The sequence below is a fragment of the Bombus fervidus genome, chromosome 15 (assembly GCF_041682495.2).
Source record: "Bombus fervidus isolate BK054 chromosome 15, iyBomFerv1, whole genome shotgun sequence".
In the NCBI taxonomy this organism is placed as follows: domain Eukaryota; kingdom Metazoa; phylum Arthropoda; class Insecta; order Hymenoptera; family Apidae; genus Bombus; species Bombus fervidus.
In genome coordinates, this window is record NC_091531.1 from 1,838,224 (window position 1) to 1,855,961 (window position 17,738).

The 17,738-nt window shown below is 35.9% G+C and overlaps 1 protein-coding gene across 2 annotated transcripts; it reads right to left on the reverse strand.

Moving 5' to 3' along the window:
* Nucleotides 1-1,517: 1,517 nt before the first annotated feature.
* Nucleotides 1,518-17,522, reverse strand: LOC139995166 (protein RRP5 homolog). Of its 2 annotated transcripts, none has more exons than XM_072018405.1 (3): nucleotides 16,085-17,522; nucleotides 14,177-14,258; nucleotides 1,518-4,167 (listed from the first exon to the last, which is right to left on the reverse strand). In XM_072018405.1, the coding sequence occupies exon 3, from the start codon at nucleotides 3,075-3,077 to the stop codon at nucleotides 2,280-2,282; it is 798 nt and encodes a 265-aa protein (XP_071874506.1). In that variant the 5' UTR covers nucleotides 3,078-4,167; nucleotides 14,177-14,258; nucleotides 16,085-17,522; the 3' UTR covers nucleotides 1,518-2,279. The 2 variants fall into 2 exon arrangements, with proteins under 2 accessions (XP_071874506.1, XP_071874507.1); XM_072018406.1 differs by lacking the exon at nucleotides 16,085-17,522 and adding an exon at nucleotides 15,097-15,909.
* Between the last annotated feature and the right edge of the window lie 216 nt (nucleotides 17,523-17,738).

The window sequence follows — 17,738 nt, forward strand, 5'->3', positions numbered from 1 at the left end:
ATATTATCATACAGCTGGTTAGATGGAATTTATCTCTGTACCATGCAGCGTTCGCTGCTGGAACAGAAGTACTTTTCATTCTGATTTTAAACCTGGCGATGTGGTAAATGTAAAGATTACAAATATTGATAAAGTGAATGGTTTCGTTAATGTACAACTAGGTAAATTTAATGGGCAAATTGCACCAGATCATATATCTGACGAAGGTTTAAGTGCCTTAAAAGAGCTGAAAGTCGACAAAGAAGTAGAAGCAGGAGTCTTGTCCGTTCATATAGACCGAAAAAAAGTATATTTCACTTTGAAAAGGTCTTTAATAACGAGTGACTTGCCCCTTTTGGCAAACATACAAGACGCGAAAATTGATTCGAAACACCACGCATCTATCATTCAAATACATAAGCATGGAATATTGGTAAAGTTTTTTGGGGATGTTAAAGGTTGGATTCCACATACTGCTCTCGATATGAAAACATCTAACATAAATTGGACCTATTCAATTGGACAAACAATTTTGGTAAAAATTCAAAAAGTGAACATAGATTCGGGAGAAATAACTGTAAAAATGGTTAATCAGGACATACAAGTTGAAAAAGCAGCATTCGATATTGGGGAAGAAATAAAAGGCACAATAATAGAATCATCCACTCAGGGATTATATTTAAGAATCAGTAGAAATGAAGGACAAACTGTTAGTACAGGATTTTTACCAGCTGGTCACATGTCACCTTGTATGGAGATTGCAGCTCTACTGGCATCAAAATATGTTCCTGGTGATACACTTTCAGCTCTTGTATTTGCTACAGTATCTAATTTAATTTTAACTAGGACTTTTGTAACTCAAGGAAGATATAGGAATTCTGAAAAACTGAAAATAGGAGACTGTATACCTTGTACGATCAAAGATATGGAGCCAGATGGTATAAGACTAATTTTACCAGTTGCAGAATGTACGCCACTTGGATATGTGTCCTATAGTAACGTTAGTAATTTTAATCTATTGCACACAAACCAAATTTTATTAGCGAAAATATTTTCTATTAACAAGAAAGAACAACAATTAGGACTAACATTGTCGTTAAAGAAAATATACGATGATCTATCAGATCCTAAAAGTAGAATAGTGGCTGCATTGGATACATTGATTCTGTATTTTAATAAATTAGTAGAACTCTCAAGGAATTCATATTACAAAAACAGAACAATTGCATCTGTAAAATTAGGGCAGAGGGTTATTGGAAAAATTAAAAAAATTACGGCTGATGGTTTGGTTGTTCAATTACAGAATAACTTGCTAGGTATAGTGTCTAAGAATCATTACTCTGATAATAAAAAAATAGGGGACAAAATTTCTGGGACGATTATATGGATAAATTACGTACACGAGCTTGTCGAATTGACCACGTTATCGTCAATAATGCACAAAATAAGTGTCAAACAAAATAAGCAAATACAATTCCCGGACGGCAAATTGCTACGTGATAGAATCTTAATGGTGACAAATTGGTTTATCTTGATATTCCTACAAAGTATTGGTAAAGGAACTTTAGCTGCGATACCTGTACGTCGTCACATAAACGATTTACAGCCAGATCTAACACCTTATACTATTCATTCTAAAGTTAAATGTTACGCCTTATTAAATTCCAAAGAATCCAATATTATGCCTCTCTGCATCATAAAATCTGCATTTGAAAACAAGTATGATGTGAGACAGAAATCGAATAATAATAATTACTTAAAAAGGAAGAAACAAAACCAAGAGAACGTGGTACTTGCCAAAAAAATAAAAATTCAAAAGTTATTGGAAGTACCGAATGTGTAAAACAAAGGGAAGTTAAATCAACCTACTTCTTCGACCGTTGGGTCTTCGTGGTGCTTCTGACATTGGTAAAATGTAGTCATAAACTTTGGACACAGAAATATGGATGGTACCATAAGCCTTACGGTCTATTCATCTGTGGATATAATATTTGCGATTCGTGATGTAATCGCACGTGGGTTACTTCATTGCTTATTGCCCCAGTTTAGCCGGTTCCTCCAGCTGGTTTACGATCAATTGCCTGCAACCTGTGAAAAAAAATCAGACTGTACAAGAATTTTGTAGATAAATCTGTCTTATACATTGTAAAATAAAGCAATATATCTCATTAAGTTCCTCCGAATAAAATATTATGCCTATTTGCATGCTAAGGTTTGCTTTCCAAGAAAGACTATATACAAGACAACTTGTGCGATAATAATAACTAAAAAGAGTTAATATTTTTAATTTCATAGAGTGCTTACTTCATAAATGAATTTGTAGGAATGTCTTGGAGAAAGTACTTCTTACATTCAAATGCTGGCAAAGATTGCAATGCTCTCTGTGGAATATGCCTCGATCTATCCTTCAAACCCATTTTCAATAATCCTCCTCCACAATTAAACCATGTCTCAGGAATACGTTTAAACTTCGCAATCATGGTAGATATTCTTTTCTCCAGTTCCATCTGCCTGCCAGCCTCGACAGGAACAGTCGACATGTGAATTTTCAGTGAATCGTTAGACCTCACTGCCTCTCGAAAAACATTATTCAATGTTTTAGGGATCCCAAATTCAGACTCTAAATTCAACCACGCATTCCAAACATTTAATATTTCATTCTCCTCTCTAAAGTTAATTGTTTTCGCCGCTCTTCTTGCAATTGCTCTTGGTTTTTCGATTTCTGTTCTTTGTAAATGATATGCCATATACTGTAACCATACTATTAAACTGTCTGGACTAGCTAAAACTAATCTGTCCACGGAATTTGGTAACTGTTTGTTGGCCAGCACTTCTACTCTTTGGCGAATTTCGCCTTCCTTCTGTCTTCCTTGTTCTCGACGTTCAGCGTCACTTAATTTCTTATTTCTAAATTTTGCTTTTTCCTCTACTTCGTCTTCACTATCACTAGATTTATCCTCATCGAGAGATAAATTAGGGTTGCCATCCCAGAAAAATCCACACGGAGATATCCTTGGCTTCTGTTCGTAATCCTTATTATTATCGTAATCCGTATCTTCCAGTTTTATCTTTTCTTCTCCTGTTTGCTCAACACACATTCTCTTCAAATATTCCTTTTCTAAATCTTTCTCTGGTTTTTCTCCGTTTCGTTTCCATTTTGTTTTCCATCTTTGGTACTTCCTGTAACTTTTCAATTTTTATTTTTTTTTTTTTTTTTTTTTTGGCGAGTACCACGTTCTCTTGATTTTGTTTATTTCTTTTTAAGTTATTATTATCATCCGATTTCTTTCTCACATAATATTTCTTTTCAAATGCAGATTTTATGATGCAGAGAGGCATAATATTAGATTCTTTGGAATTTAGTAGATGATTCTATTATTGTGCCTTTTATTTCTTCCCCAATATCGGATGCTGCTTTTTCAACTTGTATGTCCTGATTAACCATTTTTACAGTTATCTCTCCCGAATCTGTGTCCACTGTTTGAACTTTTACCAAAATTGTTTGTCCAATCGAACAGTTCCAATTTACGTTAGATGTTTCCGTGTCGAGAGCAGTATGTGAAATCCAACCTTTAACATCCCCGAAGAACTTTACCAATATTCCACGTTTATGTATTTGAATGATAGTTGCGTGGTGTTTCGGGTCAATTTTCGCGTCTTGTATGTTCGCTAAAATGGGCAAGTCACTCGTTATTAAAGTCCTTTTCAAAGTGAGATATACTTTTTTTCGGCCTATATGAACGAATAAGACTCTTGCTTCTACTTCTTTGTCGACTTTTAGCTTGTTTAAGGCACTTAAACCTTCGTCAGATATATAATCTGGTCAATACACCCTGCGAACACCGGGCGAAACAGTGTCGTATATTGGTGGACTCCCGACATCGCGGAGTTGAGGACGAGATGTATCCAGGCCTGAAGACGGTACCAGTGGGCCGACGCAGGCTACGACATGACGAGGAAGAGATCTCCCTGCGCTACCGAACGTACCGCGTGCTACGGCGTACGCTACAAAAGGAGATTAAGATTGCGAAGTACCGTGCCTGGTCCGACCTAATCGAAGCAATCGAATCAAACCCACAGGGAAGGCCATACAGGACGGTGACGCAAAAACTTCGCACGAAGGGCCCCCTGGCAACGGCGGAGATGGAACAGGCGCTGCTGGCCAAGGTCATCGGGACGCTCTTCCCCCTACAAGAGGAAAAGGAAAGCTATATACCGGCCGATATGCCTACTGGACTAGGTCGACAAGCTCCTCGAGAGAGTCGTCGCCTCCCGTTTGGAGCGACACATTTCAGGGCGGGTGCCGGACTAGCACGAAAGCCAATACGGCTTCCAGAAAGAACGCTCGACGAGTGACGCGATCAGGCGCGTACGGACACTCACGGAGGACATGGTTTAACGGGATGGCGTGGCACTGGCAATATCTCTGGACATCATCAACGCGTTCACCACTATGCAGTGGAACAGGATACTGGCGACTCTGAAACACTTCGAGGTTCCCAGCTACCTCATTCGGCTGATCCGCGTCTACCTCGACGACAGGTCTGACAAGGCGGCCCGTCGAGCGCGGCGTTCCGCAGAGGTCGGAGTTGGGGCCGATCCTGTGGATCATCGCGTACGACGAGGTACTGCGCTGCCCACTGCCTCCGGGCGCGGCCATGGTGTGCTACGCAGACGACACTCTGGTCCTGGTTGGACGTCGCGGGTGGCACGAGATGGCACGAGTGGCCTGCGCGATACATGCTGTGCGCGGACTAGGCCTGAGAGTCTCCCCTGCGAAGTCGGAGGCCATCTGGTTCTACGACGAGAACAGGCGAGGGATTCCTCCGCCTGGTCTGAGCATAAGCATGGCGGGCGAAACCGTCGGGGTAGGGTCGCGGATAAAATACCTGGGCCTTATCATCGACAGCCAGTGGACGTTCGAGCCGCACTTCGACTCCCTGATTCCGAAGGTGACAACAGCGGCCAACGCCTTGTGCGGCCTGCTGCCTGCCGTCTGGTGCGTCGACTATACGAGGGCATCGTTCGGTCCCGAGTGATGCACGGGGCCGTACATCGGCCGAGCAAGCGTCCCTGACGATCTGGGAACCGCCAAGGAGCATGCGTGGGACCAGTGGCGGTCCCAACTAATCAGTGAGGGAGGCGAACATCGAGGCGTTGAGCCCATCCTCCCAAGTTGGGAGGCATGGAGGAGCCGATGCGGTCTCCCGCTGTCCTACCTGCGACCGTCGATGCAGGCGGCGCCCACACAATGGGAGCTGTGACGGTGCAGGTTATAATCGGCTGGAAGCCAACCTGCTGGGACCGAGCCTTGCGCTGGCAGCTCTGCTTCCTCGTGACCCCCGCTGGTAACGGTGCAGCGCGACGCACGCGTCGCGAGGTGCCGGCTAAGCGAGCTGTCCCCGAAAGGGTAGGTTCAACTTGTCCAATGACCCGCAAGGTGAGGGCGGGGTTTTTCCAAGTCGCGCGCCGACCATCAGCGCGCCGCTCCCTTGGCGGAGGACGCTAGAAAGTAGGAATAATTATCAAACAACATCATGATTGCGTTGCCAGTATGAGTTTCCACTCGAGGTATAGCGCGGCCGACCACTGGTCAGGCTCTACACGCTAAACTACTTGTCTCCCGCTGTCCTTCAGGATGACCCAGGCGTTTATAGGACACGGCGTGTTCGGCGAGTTTCTGTGGAAAATCGGACGCGAGACGACGGACATCTGTCATCACGGCGGGGAGAGCAGAGACACAGCGCAGCACACGCTGGAGCTTTGCCTGGCGTGGGAACGGCCCCGCTACACCTTGCGTCACATCATAAGCGAGAGGTTGACCCCTTCGACGATTATAGAAGCGATGCTGAGCGAGCCGCAAAAATACGAAGCTGGCTGCCTCTTCTGCGAGCAAGTTATACTTGCAAAGGAACGGGCAGAAAGGAGAGAAACAGAAACCCTCACCCTTTTAGAATAACGCGATGTAGGGGAATCGCGGTCAGGCGACCCAGGGCCGCTCTACCACCGCCCTCAACGGGACGCAACTAGCTGGGGGATGGCTCCAAGGGCAGTAGCCCCCACTGGTGCCAATACATTAGGATCGGCTCGATTAAGGGGACGCGGGGAATGCACCGATAATAATTCGCAAAGAACGAGACCACGGAGCATTCTTATCATACACGCAGGCAGGCCATCGTGAAGTTTTAGACGGTAAGAGTCCGACACTGCTCTGCTACTGCCCGCAGCGGCGGAGTGTCCATGAGGATTTCTCACCGTGAAAAAAAAAAAAGATATGTGATCTGGTGCAATTTGCCCATTAAATTTACCAAGTTATACATTAACGAATCTATTCACTTTATCAATATTTATAATCTTTACATTTACCACGTCGCCAGGTTTAAATGTTATATAGTAAATGACAACATACATATTTTATAAACTGCGATGTACAATTGTTTAGTGTAATGGTCGGGGTATCTTCGTGTACGCTCTAAGTCACAAGTTAAGTATTTTCAAAGGAATATTAAATTGAGTTATTTAAGTTTCAATTCCAACGAAGTAAGAGACTAATCCCTCTCCTTCGCTGAAGCGAGGGAGTGGAAATCAAAGACTAATGTAAAGTAATACCTAACGTAATGCCACGTACCATATAGTTGCTGAAACTTTTATGCTTCATACATAGACAATTGTTTTATTATAAATATTAATAATAAATATTAATTAAATAAATAAAGATAACAATGATTACTATAGGTTTTATATGTGATGTATTAGACCGAACGAAGTATGAAACATACAGGATACAGTACCCGTTATAATATTTATAATAAATGATAATAAAACAACCGTTTACTCAGATTTCATTTTTTCAATTTATAAAAATATGAATTAATACAAACACCCGCACTCTACTTATTATTACTTCCACACCAACGTTCTCTTTCTAAAATTCAGATTTATGTAACTGCAGTTAAACGTGACACCCACATAGGCACGCGTCATTTTTTTGCATTCTGATAAAATAGCACTTACTATAGTTTTGCTCGTTACTGTAAGTAACGTAAGTAAATAAACCTGACAGGCGTGTAATCAACAAAAAATCATTTATAAGGTCGTTTCTCTATTTATCCTTTAGCTACGTGCATTGTTTTTAACATGAAAACGCGGCGCACTTACAATTCGCCAGGCCTATTATTCTGACTGCCAGTCATTCGGTTAATCCGATTCCCATTCTTATCCACCATTCTTCGCTCGCCCTACGCTCTCCCCGATCACTTTCTACCTTGATCGATCGTAAGTGAACCGCGTGTTCATACACTAATTTCCTTCTTTCCTGTTAGATTCTTTCGTCCAGTCAGACTATGTGAGAACCGAGAATTCACGTGTTTCAAATATTCATGACTCGATGGAAAATATCCATGAGGCTTGACATTAATACAGAACTGATTTCAAAAACAATATTATAATTAGTTCTTTACTGATTACTCGACAGATTACCAAGATTCTGTTTACCATACTCTTACTATAACTCAATATAATAGGATAATAGTAAAATAATAGTGAAATAATAGGTAAATATAGTAACACGTTAAGTACAAAATAATATTTTTAAATAATACGAATTCCTTAAAAGGCATATCGGTCAATTCCATTATAGAAAAGTGCGAAATAGTATGCATGTTACAAATACTACTTTTTAAATTTAGCCTAGGATTTACTATTATTTGTGTCGTATTGTTGTGTGTATTTTTACGGGCGTAATACATTTAATTAAAACGCACTAGAAACTAATACCGGCACATTATGTAAAGTTTGTTTCAATCAATGGTAACATTTCGTCGTCGGGTTCTCGCCGCATCTTGCGCGACTTGCGCGATCACGTCTAACTTATAAAAGTGAATTCCGCGAGATTGTCCATAATTTGAAAAAACGGTCCTGCAATTCTCACGTGTTTAAAAAAAAATTTATTATGTCCCACTTACCGCCGTGGAACCGTGGTATGTTACCGCCATTACCGATTTTGACTTTGTACCATTCAAAACTTCACCGTAATAAAACATTTGACTTCCCATAAAATATAACTGCTCCTGAGTCGAATAAAATACTGATTCCGAATTCAACTAAAAAGTTTGTTCCTTTGTCTGTGACGATTGCACGTGATGTTCCGAAGATGGGAATTGAAATCGTTGTAAAGGCATCTACTATTGTTGTGGCACCGGTGTTCGATATCGCAACAGCTATGCAGTTTTTGATTACGTTGTCTTGCATCGTTGATACGTGGCAGGTTCTTCTGTATATTGTCTGTAATAAACATCGGTTGTGGAATTTTCGCTCTTACCAACTGTTGTTTCTCGCAGCTTTTGCATTTTCTGATTAATTCTTGTACATCGTTTTTCATTCCTCGAGATGAATATCTTACTCTGAAACATCTTTAGGTTTTGCTGATTCGTTTGTATACTGCTATGTGTTTCTTCTATGAACTCTTTTCGAATATCCTCTGGAGGTAATATACTTGTTTCCGTATACGGAGTAATTTCGACGTTGGTGTTTTTGAGTATTTTTCAGACGAGAGTTTAGTATTTCCGAATGATGGGTTGATTCTGGTTCTTTTCCAATGACAATATAACGGCTATCGTTCTCGTTTTCTTGAGTATAGTTTTCAAGTTTCGTAGTATTGTGACGATATTTTCGTCTTTCAGTTCTTCAAAGATATATTTTATGACAAATTTATTTTAGATTCATACATCTTTTTCCATTATAGTGATAAATATTTCTGCATATATGTTTATTTTACAGGTCCCGTGGTTGTCTTCTTCTTCCTCGGGTTGTGAATCTTAGGAGAGTGATATATCTGTATCACATTCTTAATCGGGAATAATGCTTCTGAACTGCGTTCAAGTGCTTTCCAGAATTTCTGGTGTCTATATTCTTATAGGCTGAGGAGATAGACGGGATTGCAGGCTTTGATCGCGTGATTTCTCTACTGCACTCAATGGGTTGGGATTTTCAAGTGAAGTAGATTCTTCGGTTTCTCCTTCGTCCAATTTTATTAGATCCCTTTCTGAATTATTAGTATTTTATTTATTGTTCAGACTTAACGTGAGATGATTGTTGGTTAGTGTCGAATGTGCTATTAGCGTAAATGAATCGTATGAGTTCATAACGCCTTCCATGTGCCTTTCGTTATTGTGTTGGTTGCTTTCTGGTGAACTTTTCCTCTTTTTACGGATGGACTTGGCGCTGTAATTGGTCTTTCATTCGAATTGCTAGGAGATACGCTCTATGTAAATCTTCCTTAATTTCGTTCCATTTCTTAAACACGATAACCGGTTTATCTTGGATAAGTGCGCTTCGAATTCTTTATGTTTGCGAGCGATTAAAGGAAGACCAGTGAATTACACGACAGCACGATTGCGTTCTTGTTTCGTTTTCCAAGTTTGAGTACGATATTGCATTTGTACTCCAGCAACATTAATTTCCATTTAATCGAAATGGGATCTTTGACTGAATATAGTTAAACTAAGGGTCGATAGTGAGTAATGAGTGCAAATTTACAAACACATAATGTCGGAAATATTACGTAACATATATCATAGCCAGGCATTCCTTCTCAATTGCTGAATAGTTCTTTCCGACTGGGTATAAATTGCGAGAACCATATGGAACTGCTAAATCGCGATCAATTTCATCTTGGCTTAATACTGCATCCAATATTTGTATGGTTTAAAGCGTCGGTAATGGTAACGATTGGATGGTTGAAATATGGATAATGTAGTATTAGTTTTATGCAGACTTCGTCTTGCAGATTTCTAAAGTGCTTCTATCGTTCATCGGCCCATTTCAAACGGATTTCTTTTTCTACCAGCTGAATCAATGATTATTGCGTTAACATAACAGTCTTTGATAACGACGATAATATGTAACTTGTCAATTCTAAGAATTGTTAGACGTCCTTGGATTCTGGATTGTTGGATTAGACTTTGGAGTAAGAAAGTTTTTTACCGCATGGAGTTTCCTTGGACCTGGTTTGACACCGTCGCTAAAAATTATGCCCTAAGTATGTAATTTCTTTACGCAGAAATTCACTTATATTGGTTGGGAAAGTAAATCCGCGATTTTTGAGATGATTCAACAATCTTTAAATTTTGACTTCCTATAGAGGTGAAGAGTAGAATGATATATTCTATATCATTCAAATAATTTTGAATTTATATTTCATTGAATTAATACTTGATATATTAAACGTTGAAATTCATTTGCCAGATCAAAGATTGAGAAATACTTTGCACCTCTCAGTTCGTCCAGAGTTTCGGTAATTTGAGATACTGGATACTTGTCGCTTTGTTTTTTTCGTTCAATGCACGAAAATTAATTATCGTGCGCCCATATTCAGTGTCATCGGCATCCGATATTTTGGATACAACCCATAAAGCAGAGTTATACGGTGAAGTGGACGGTCTAGTTATTTCTTGGAATAACAGAGCTTCAAATTCATACTGTATCTTCTCTTCATTCATCGGTGTGTAGCGGTACTGCCTAGTATATATTTTAATCTCATCTGTTACATAAATCGAGTGGTGAATTACAACTTTCGCAAGTAACAACTTCCTTTATTATTTGGAATAACAATGATGTTCCAAGTGGACAACTTTGGTAGGACAAGTATCTGTAGACACAGTAATATAATCTCTATTTGTCCTACCAAAATTGCATCTGTAGATACAGTAATACAATATCTGCCGTAATACATAGCCGAATATTAATGTCACTTGCTATATGCATATTGTTGGGCTTTTATTGAAACGTTTCGTCAGTACGTAGAATCTCTGAAATGTAACTAAGCAGGCACGCTTGCGCAGAGTGCAAAAGGTGGAAATCCCTAACCTCGAAATTAGTTATTTATTTATCAAAAGTAAGATTATTAAGATGATGTTTAATATCTCATAGTATTAGTATCGGTATTAATGTCTATTAATATGTATTAATATTAATATATAGTATAAGTTCATAGTGTTAGGATTTCCACTAGTATACGTATGTAGTAGTATGTATATATATATATATGTATATATTACTGTATATATTATATATATGGACATATATCTGTATACATATACATAATATAAGATGGTAGTATATATATATATATACTATGATAGAGTAATAGATGACATTATCTTAGAGATAAATATCTTATCTTTTTAATATATACATGGAATATTTTTTTATTTACATATATCAAATTTAATCATTTCAACATGTACCAAAAATAGCTTTTTAATACATAGGTTATCCTCGGTAACTATGGACAGTCCTTTATCGCATTACGTATTGTAGTTACCAAAAATTTGTTACATGCATGATACAACTAGGGCACATTTTTAACAAAGACTAATTTGTTTACATCATTATTTCCCGAGATATGAAGGTAAAGTTCAAATTCAACGTAAAGTTCAAGATAAAACTAAAATGGAACTATATGTTTTTCTTTACATGATTCGATAGTACCTATTGTGCAAGATGCAATATTTGATACGTGGCACTTTATCCGCGAACAAGACCACCAGCCGCGCTTTTGAAGCACTTGAGGAATGTTTTCCCACAAAAATCAGTAAATTTATTAGTATAATATCTCAAAAATTAATTGAAATCGGTAATGCACATGAAAGGTTATTCATCTTGAGAAGCATTATCAAATGATGCCAAAAAAAAAAAATACATAATTACTGATAAAAACGGAACTGCATCTCCATGTATAAAAAAATGATAATGTAAAAAAGATGGTGTTTTATGGTTAATTACATATATTAAGTTTGTGTTTTCTTACAACCATAGTTGAGCAAGATTTGATTTATCTATTAAATAATAAATAACAAATTAAAATAGCATTTTAATTCAGAATAAGAATTAAATTTCTTATTTAAATAATAATTGTTTGGACGATACCAAAAATAATTTATTTATTATTTCTGAGTTGTAAATGAAATTTTATTTTCTATTTGGATTAAATCCGACAACAAATGATAATACATAAATATGTTTTATTTTTGTCTTATCTGTTTCATGTTGTACAATGAAAAAATCGTATAATTAATATGGTTGTTTTTAGTAGACAGATCGTAGTTCATATTATCCTTAGCTAATATTAAAAATTAGAAGCTGTAATTTAAAGCTATCTTTCTGATTGACATGTTATATTTTTGTAGAAATAAATTTGCTCAACGATCGATAAATAACAAATAAAAGTCATAAATAAAAAATAAAATTGTATTTGTAAATAACAATTAATCTCATTATATTAAACAATGTCTTTAGACTTGTCCAAATAACAAATAATTCGTTTCTGCTTTTTATTTGAACTCTCCGAAAATTTATTCTATTTGAGCGTTTCACGTCGATTGCGCGAAGCAATTCGTAGGATTTGTAAAACGATAGCTTGCAGAAATTGTACTACTATAACGCACCAGCTCATGCGTCACTACTGACTCGGGAGTTTCTCGCAAAAAAATATTTACAGTCACCATATTCACCTGATCGCTCCCTTGCGATTATTTGTTACTCTCCAGAATGAAAAAATAAAACAAAAATCGTTATGCGAACTATGCACTATAGAAGAAAGTGCTTTCAGAAATGTGTTAATGACTGAAAGACACGCTGGCAAAAATATATTGTATCCTGTTGAGGTTGATTGATAGAAGAACGAGTGGATAAATTCGTAATAGAAAAATATATTGAAACGAACAAAGGTATAAGTAGAAGTATAATATATAAGTGTAAGTTTATGCTGATTCAGATCCTTACTCTCTTAGTGTTACGATACAATAGAATCGATAAGGAGCAAGTTCATATTTTTATAGCAAAACGACATTACCAAGAAACTTAACCTTAAAGCTTTAGTTAAAGGTTACAAGGAACACAAATAGAAATCTATTTATTAGTTCCTTTGTTCCTAAACCTCGTAACCCAAAACATAATGTATATTCAAGGGTACAATAATATAGACCTCTCCTTATTTAGAATAATTTTGTTTCACTAAGTTCTATTTTCTGCGTAATACATGTCTCTAGGTCACGGATATACATAAATAGAGATATGGAATTTTTCTTGAAGTAGTTACTTCAACATATTCAAAGGCAATAACTTAAATATAGGCGAACAAATAAATATTTTCTCAAATAAGAAAAAAATTCAACGATCTTTTTGATCACGCCTGGTATGAGGGGTGGGGGGAAAGAAAAAGAGGAAAGAAAAAAATGATATGCAGCTTGGTAGAGGTTCAGAAGCATAGTCTGAGGAAATTGTGAAAGAAAATGTCTGAGATAAAATGTGATGATTAAGAAAAGAGTGTGACATGAAACACGTTATATAAAATATACTTTATATATTCTATTTTGGTTCATATATATAATATAAAAAATGTATATGTAATACAAAACGAGTGCAGAATATAAGTACTAATGTTTAATCAGAGTTTCTGTAATTTTGATAGTATTGTATTTTTTTATCTTTATATTTTTATATTTTCTATATTTTTGTACTTTTGTGTTTTTAAACGTTTTCTATAATTCTATATTCAAGTAATAGTATAAAAAGAAGAATACCAAAAGTGTGGAATAGCAACGCATGTAACGGTACGTGAATGTTACGCGTGCGCAAGATAACCAGGAGAGGTAATATAGGAATCGAGAGTTCCTTGGACAAAGAGAAAGTTTTTTAGGAATACGTTATGTTTATGTAAACTGTATACCAAAGAATTCAAAAAAAAAAAATAAATAAAATCGGGTAACTAATTAGTTACCCGAAGAGAAAAAGGAAAACATTCGCTAAACGAAATGGCGCGATCAACTTCCGAAAGCAAGGTTGCGACGGTTGGCGTTAACAGTTGGGTTGCACGACACAAACAATTTCAAATTGGAGTTCAACCGCTAATCGCGACAAGCCCACTGCTGTAATTTTTACTCTTTTCTATACGCAGGCGGCACATTACAGAGATCTCACTCCGCCGATCCGATGTTTTTAATTATATTTTTAATACAGCGCTTATCGCATCGGGCAACATCATGACCATTTGTAAACATTCATTAGTAAAGACAGGCAGTACATCATTTAAATCCATCGTAATAAAAAGGAGAAAGCATGATTACATGCATTTCGTAATAAAGATAATAAAAAAGACGCACCATACCAACGTAAAAGAAGATTTATAATGATTTACCTGACAGGAGAATTGAATAGGTTTAGTTGAATAACACGAAATCCATGCACAAGTTTCTGGAGATCCAAAGACTTTGAGCACCCTAAGAAATTAAAGCAAGTTAGATAAATGCAATAATTAAAATTGAAACATGATTATTTAATAAGAGTATCGTATTGAAGTATATATTTAATGCATACAATTAAGTTAAAATGTTACAATATTTTGTCATTATTTGTTTGAATTTCATCAAATGCTTTTAAATAAGAAAATTTTAATAAAAACAAACAACTTACGGCATTAAAATAAAAAATTATGTTATCTTTATAGCATAATTTATTGATAAGTTATAAATGAATTTATAGTTATAATATTCAGAATTTCGCAAAATATTCCCAGAATATATCTTGTTTCACTTGCTCAAACATTTTAACGGATTGTTATCTAACATACATGATTAAAGCACACTCTTCTGTTAATCACTGATCGATCAAATTGATCCTGTTCTTAAAATCATAACGAATTCCATAATCAATGTTTCACGATATATAGAAAAAAATAATTTTAAAGCGATCTGATCTATATAAAAAAAGAACATTCTCAAGTTTAACATTGTAATGTTGTAATATTTTTACGTATATAAAAGAAATGTTGACATGTTTAAACAAAATAATCTATCAGCGCAGCATTTAATATTAATAATAGTTGTACATATAAGCAATGATAAAAAGTAGAAAAGCAAACACAGGTTTGATACATTAATGCTTGCTTATCATATATTAATGTAAATACAAATAAAGATAGGTTTTAACATATATTAAAGCATTGAAAAATTGTCGTTTGTATATATAAGTAACTGTGTGCTTTAAAATCTATGTATCAATATTAGTGGTTTCCTATCTGTTATTTCATATGTAATACAATTTTATATCTATACTCACAATTTAATTTATGAAATGCAACAGTGATATATGAGCAATATGCATATTATTAACTACTGTTGGAATACATTTGAAATAATCTTGGCACTTCAATCTTCCGATTCCGTAAGAATCTATACATACATCTACATATGGGTGCTACCTTTATTTATTTTGCAACATAAACAAATTGGTATTGTAATCTTACTGTGAAACTTAACAAGACTATGATATAAGAAGAACATATAAATATATATATACATATTTGCAAATATATACAATTTTCACATACACCTCAAATCTAGCCCATACCGCTTTATGACTTTAAGCACTGTTTGAAAGTATTTCCTGCTAATATAATATTTACATTGGGATGTCTTTTCATTTTTTTTATAGACAAGAAATTTTGTTGTTGTTATATAATATGATGAAATGTCGTAAAAATGTAGTACGATAATATGGCAAATTTGTGACTTTCAATTTAAAAAGGAAGAAAAAGAAAACATTTTACATTTAAAAATGAACCTTTGAAACCTATTATCTTGTGTCAATAAGAATAGAAATTAAACAAATTTCGTATATCGCATCGCAAACTGAACTATGAAAATTGGAAAGTTAATCGTTATCCATCGTCACATAGGCCCATACCAATAATCATAAATAGGAATTTTATTACTTAATTATCTTCGGTTCTGTACATATTCCTAGGTAGTCGTGTATTAGTATTAGATTAAAAAAAGTACAAACCTATCTACACAGTTAATAAAAATATAATAGAATTAAGAACATAAATTCCGTATTTTTAATACATTACACGTTTATTTCTCTTATCTACGATCTAGATCTATGTCTAGATCGTCTAAATCTACGATCTCTTCTATTTATCTTTTATGTGTATGGTTTGATATATTTGGTATACCGCAATAATATAGTTTAAATTATATAAAACATATCTGTTTCATAACTTAAGCAAAATCTTGAACTGTATAAACATATATAAAATATTTACCTTAAATAAATCAATGGTCGATCAAGTGTTACATCTTTTGTATTTGTACATTCTCTTCTATCAAAATTTAACAAATTAACTTTATAATTCTTTGTTTAGCATTCATTACTAACTGATACATATTCACATTGTAGGCATCCTTCAACACGACGCACATGTAACCATGTGTGAATCCACAAAACGACTGTGCGAAGCCGCGTGTCGGTCATCCGTTATTATTTCGAATTACTTACAGTACTGCTCGTTGATTGGCTACAATTCAGCAGTACAACATGGTACCTGCGCACATCCTTACGCGAATATATAAAAATATAAACGTATAATATTTGTACTTTAAGATTCAATAAATAGGTATGTAAGTACAATTTTAACAACCCGTCTTTACAGGATCTTTATGCACATATCATACATTAAATATGATACATGCAAAGTATGTATAACATTTAAGATACATGTATGTATGTATAGCGAAAAACAAAAGTCTTCGTACAGTTGGAATGTAGAAATAAAAAAAGCAACATTTCTTACATTATTCAAATATATGTAACTGTACATCATAAGAGACATTTATATAAATAATGTAATTGTATAATAAATGTACACAAACATTGACACTACTTATTGCTAGGGCAAAGTAGATATAAATTTCCTTTATATTGTCGCTTGTAATGATCGAGTTTATTTCGTTGATCGATGATTCATCGGCTTACTCTGTTTTTGCCGAGCACACGCGTTTTTGTGTCTTGTCGACAAACTCGACCTAGGCAGTTTTTGCATTACCTTGGTCTATGCTTTAGAGCACAGACATACTCCTACAGAAGCCCAACTGTTTTGGCTGATCGTGATAAAGGATGTGATCTTTCGCCAGTTCCACTTTGTAAATCTAACGACACATACGTCTATTAGTAATAAATCTTGTAATTTCGATCGCTATATACTATAAACAGAAGATAAGGGATAATATGAATTTGAGTTGGATTTTGCCTACCAATACTGATCCATATGCTGCAGTTGTTCCGACAATTTTTTACGAAGATCTCGGAAACTAAGACAAACCACCGCACTGATTATATGTATAGAAAAAAGTTGATAAAAATGTTGAGTTTTACAATGTATTAACACGTTCAAACCGACGTGACCCATCGGTTGGCCACAATCTTTGCTTCTATCTGACGGTGTAGGTCACCGGTGATTCATGCCACTTACCTTTCCTATTTTAATTTATAAAAATGTAATTTAACCAAAACTGAAATAAATCTCAAATGTTATCGAAGAAAAATAATTAATGACATGTAGTGTTTACTTATAAAAAAAGGCCCTATTTATTTAAATAATTTCAATTGTACAGAAAATATGCAGCTTATTCAATGCAAATAATTTAAAGTAACAAGTATTATTCAAATAACAAACTATGAATTTTTTCAAAGTATGGGGAACAAAGTGTGTTACGCCACGAGGCTCAGTAGAGATCGTATTTCTAACCGTCGCTCGCGGACCTACAGCGTCGCAGACATATCCTCTTATCTGCCCGACGAAAAGTATACATTGTATCGACGAGCGCATATTTGTCACCAGGCAGCGAGTTTTCGAACCGTCGATTTCGGACCGTTTTTTCCAACAAAGAAGTCGGCCTGCGTGATCATCGGCGCGAGCG

Bases quoted from the DNA above. Each gene is read 5' to 3' on its own strand.
- LOC139995166 (XM_072018405.1), bottom strand. From the start codon at position 3,077: ATGTGTGTTGAGCAAACAGGAGAAGAAAAGATAAAACTGGAAGATACG.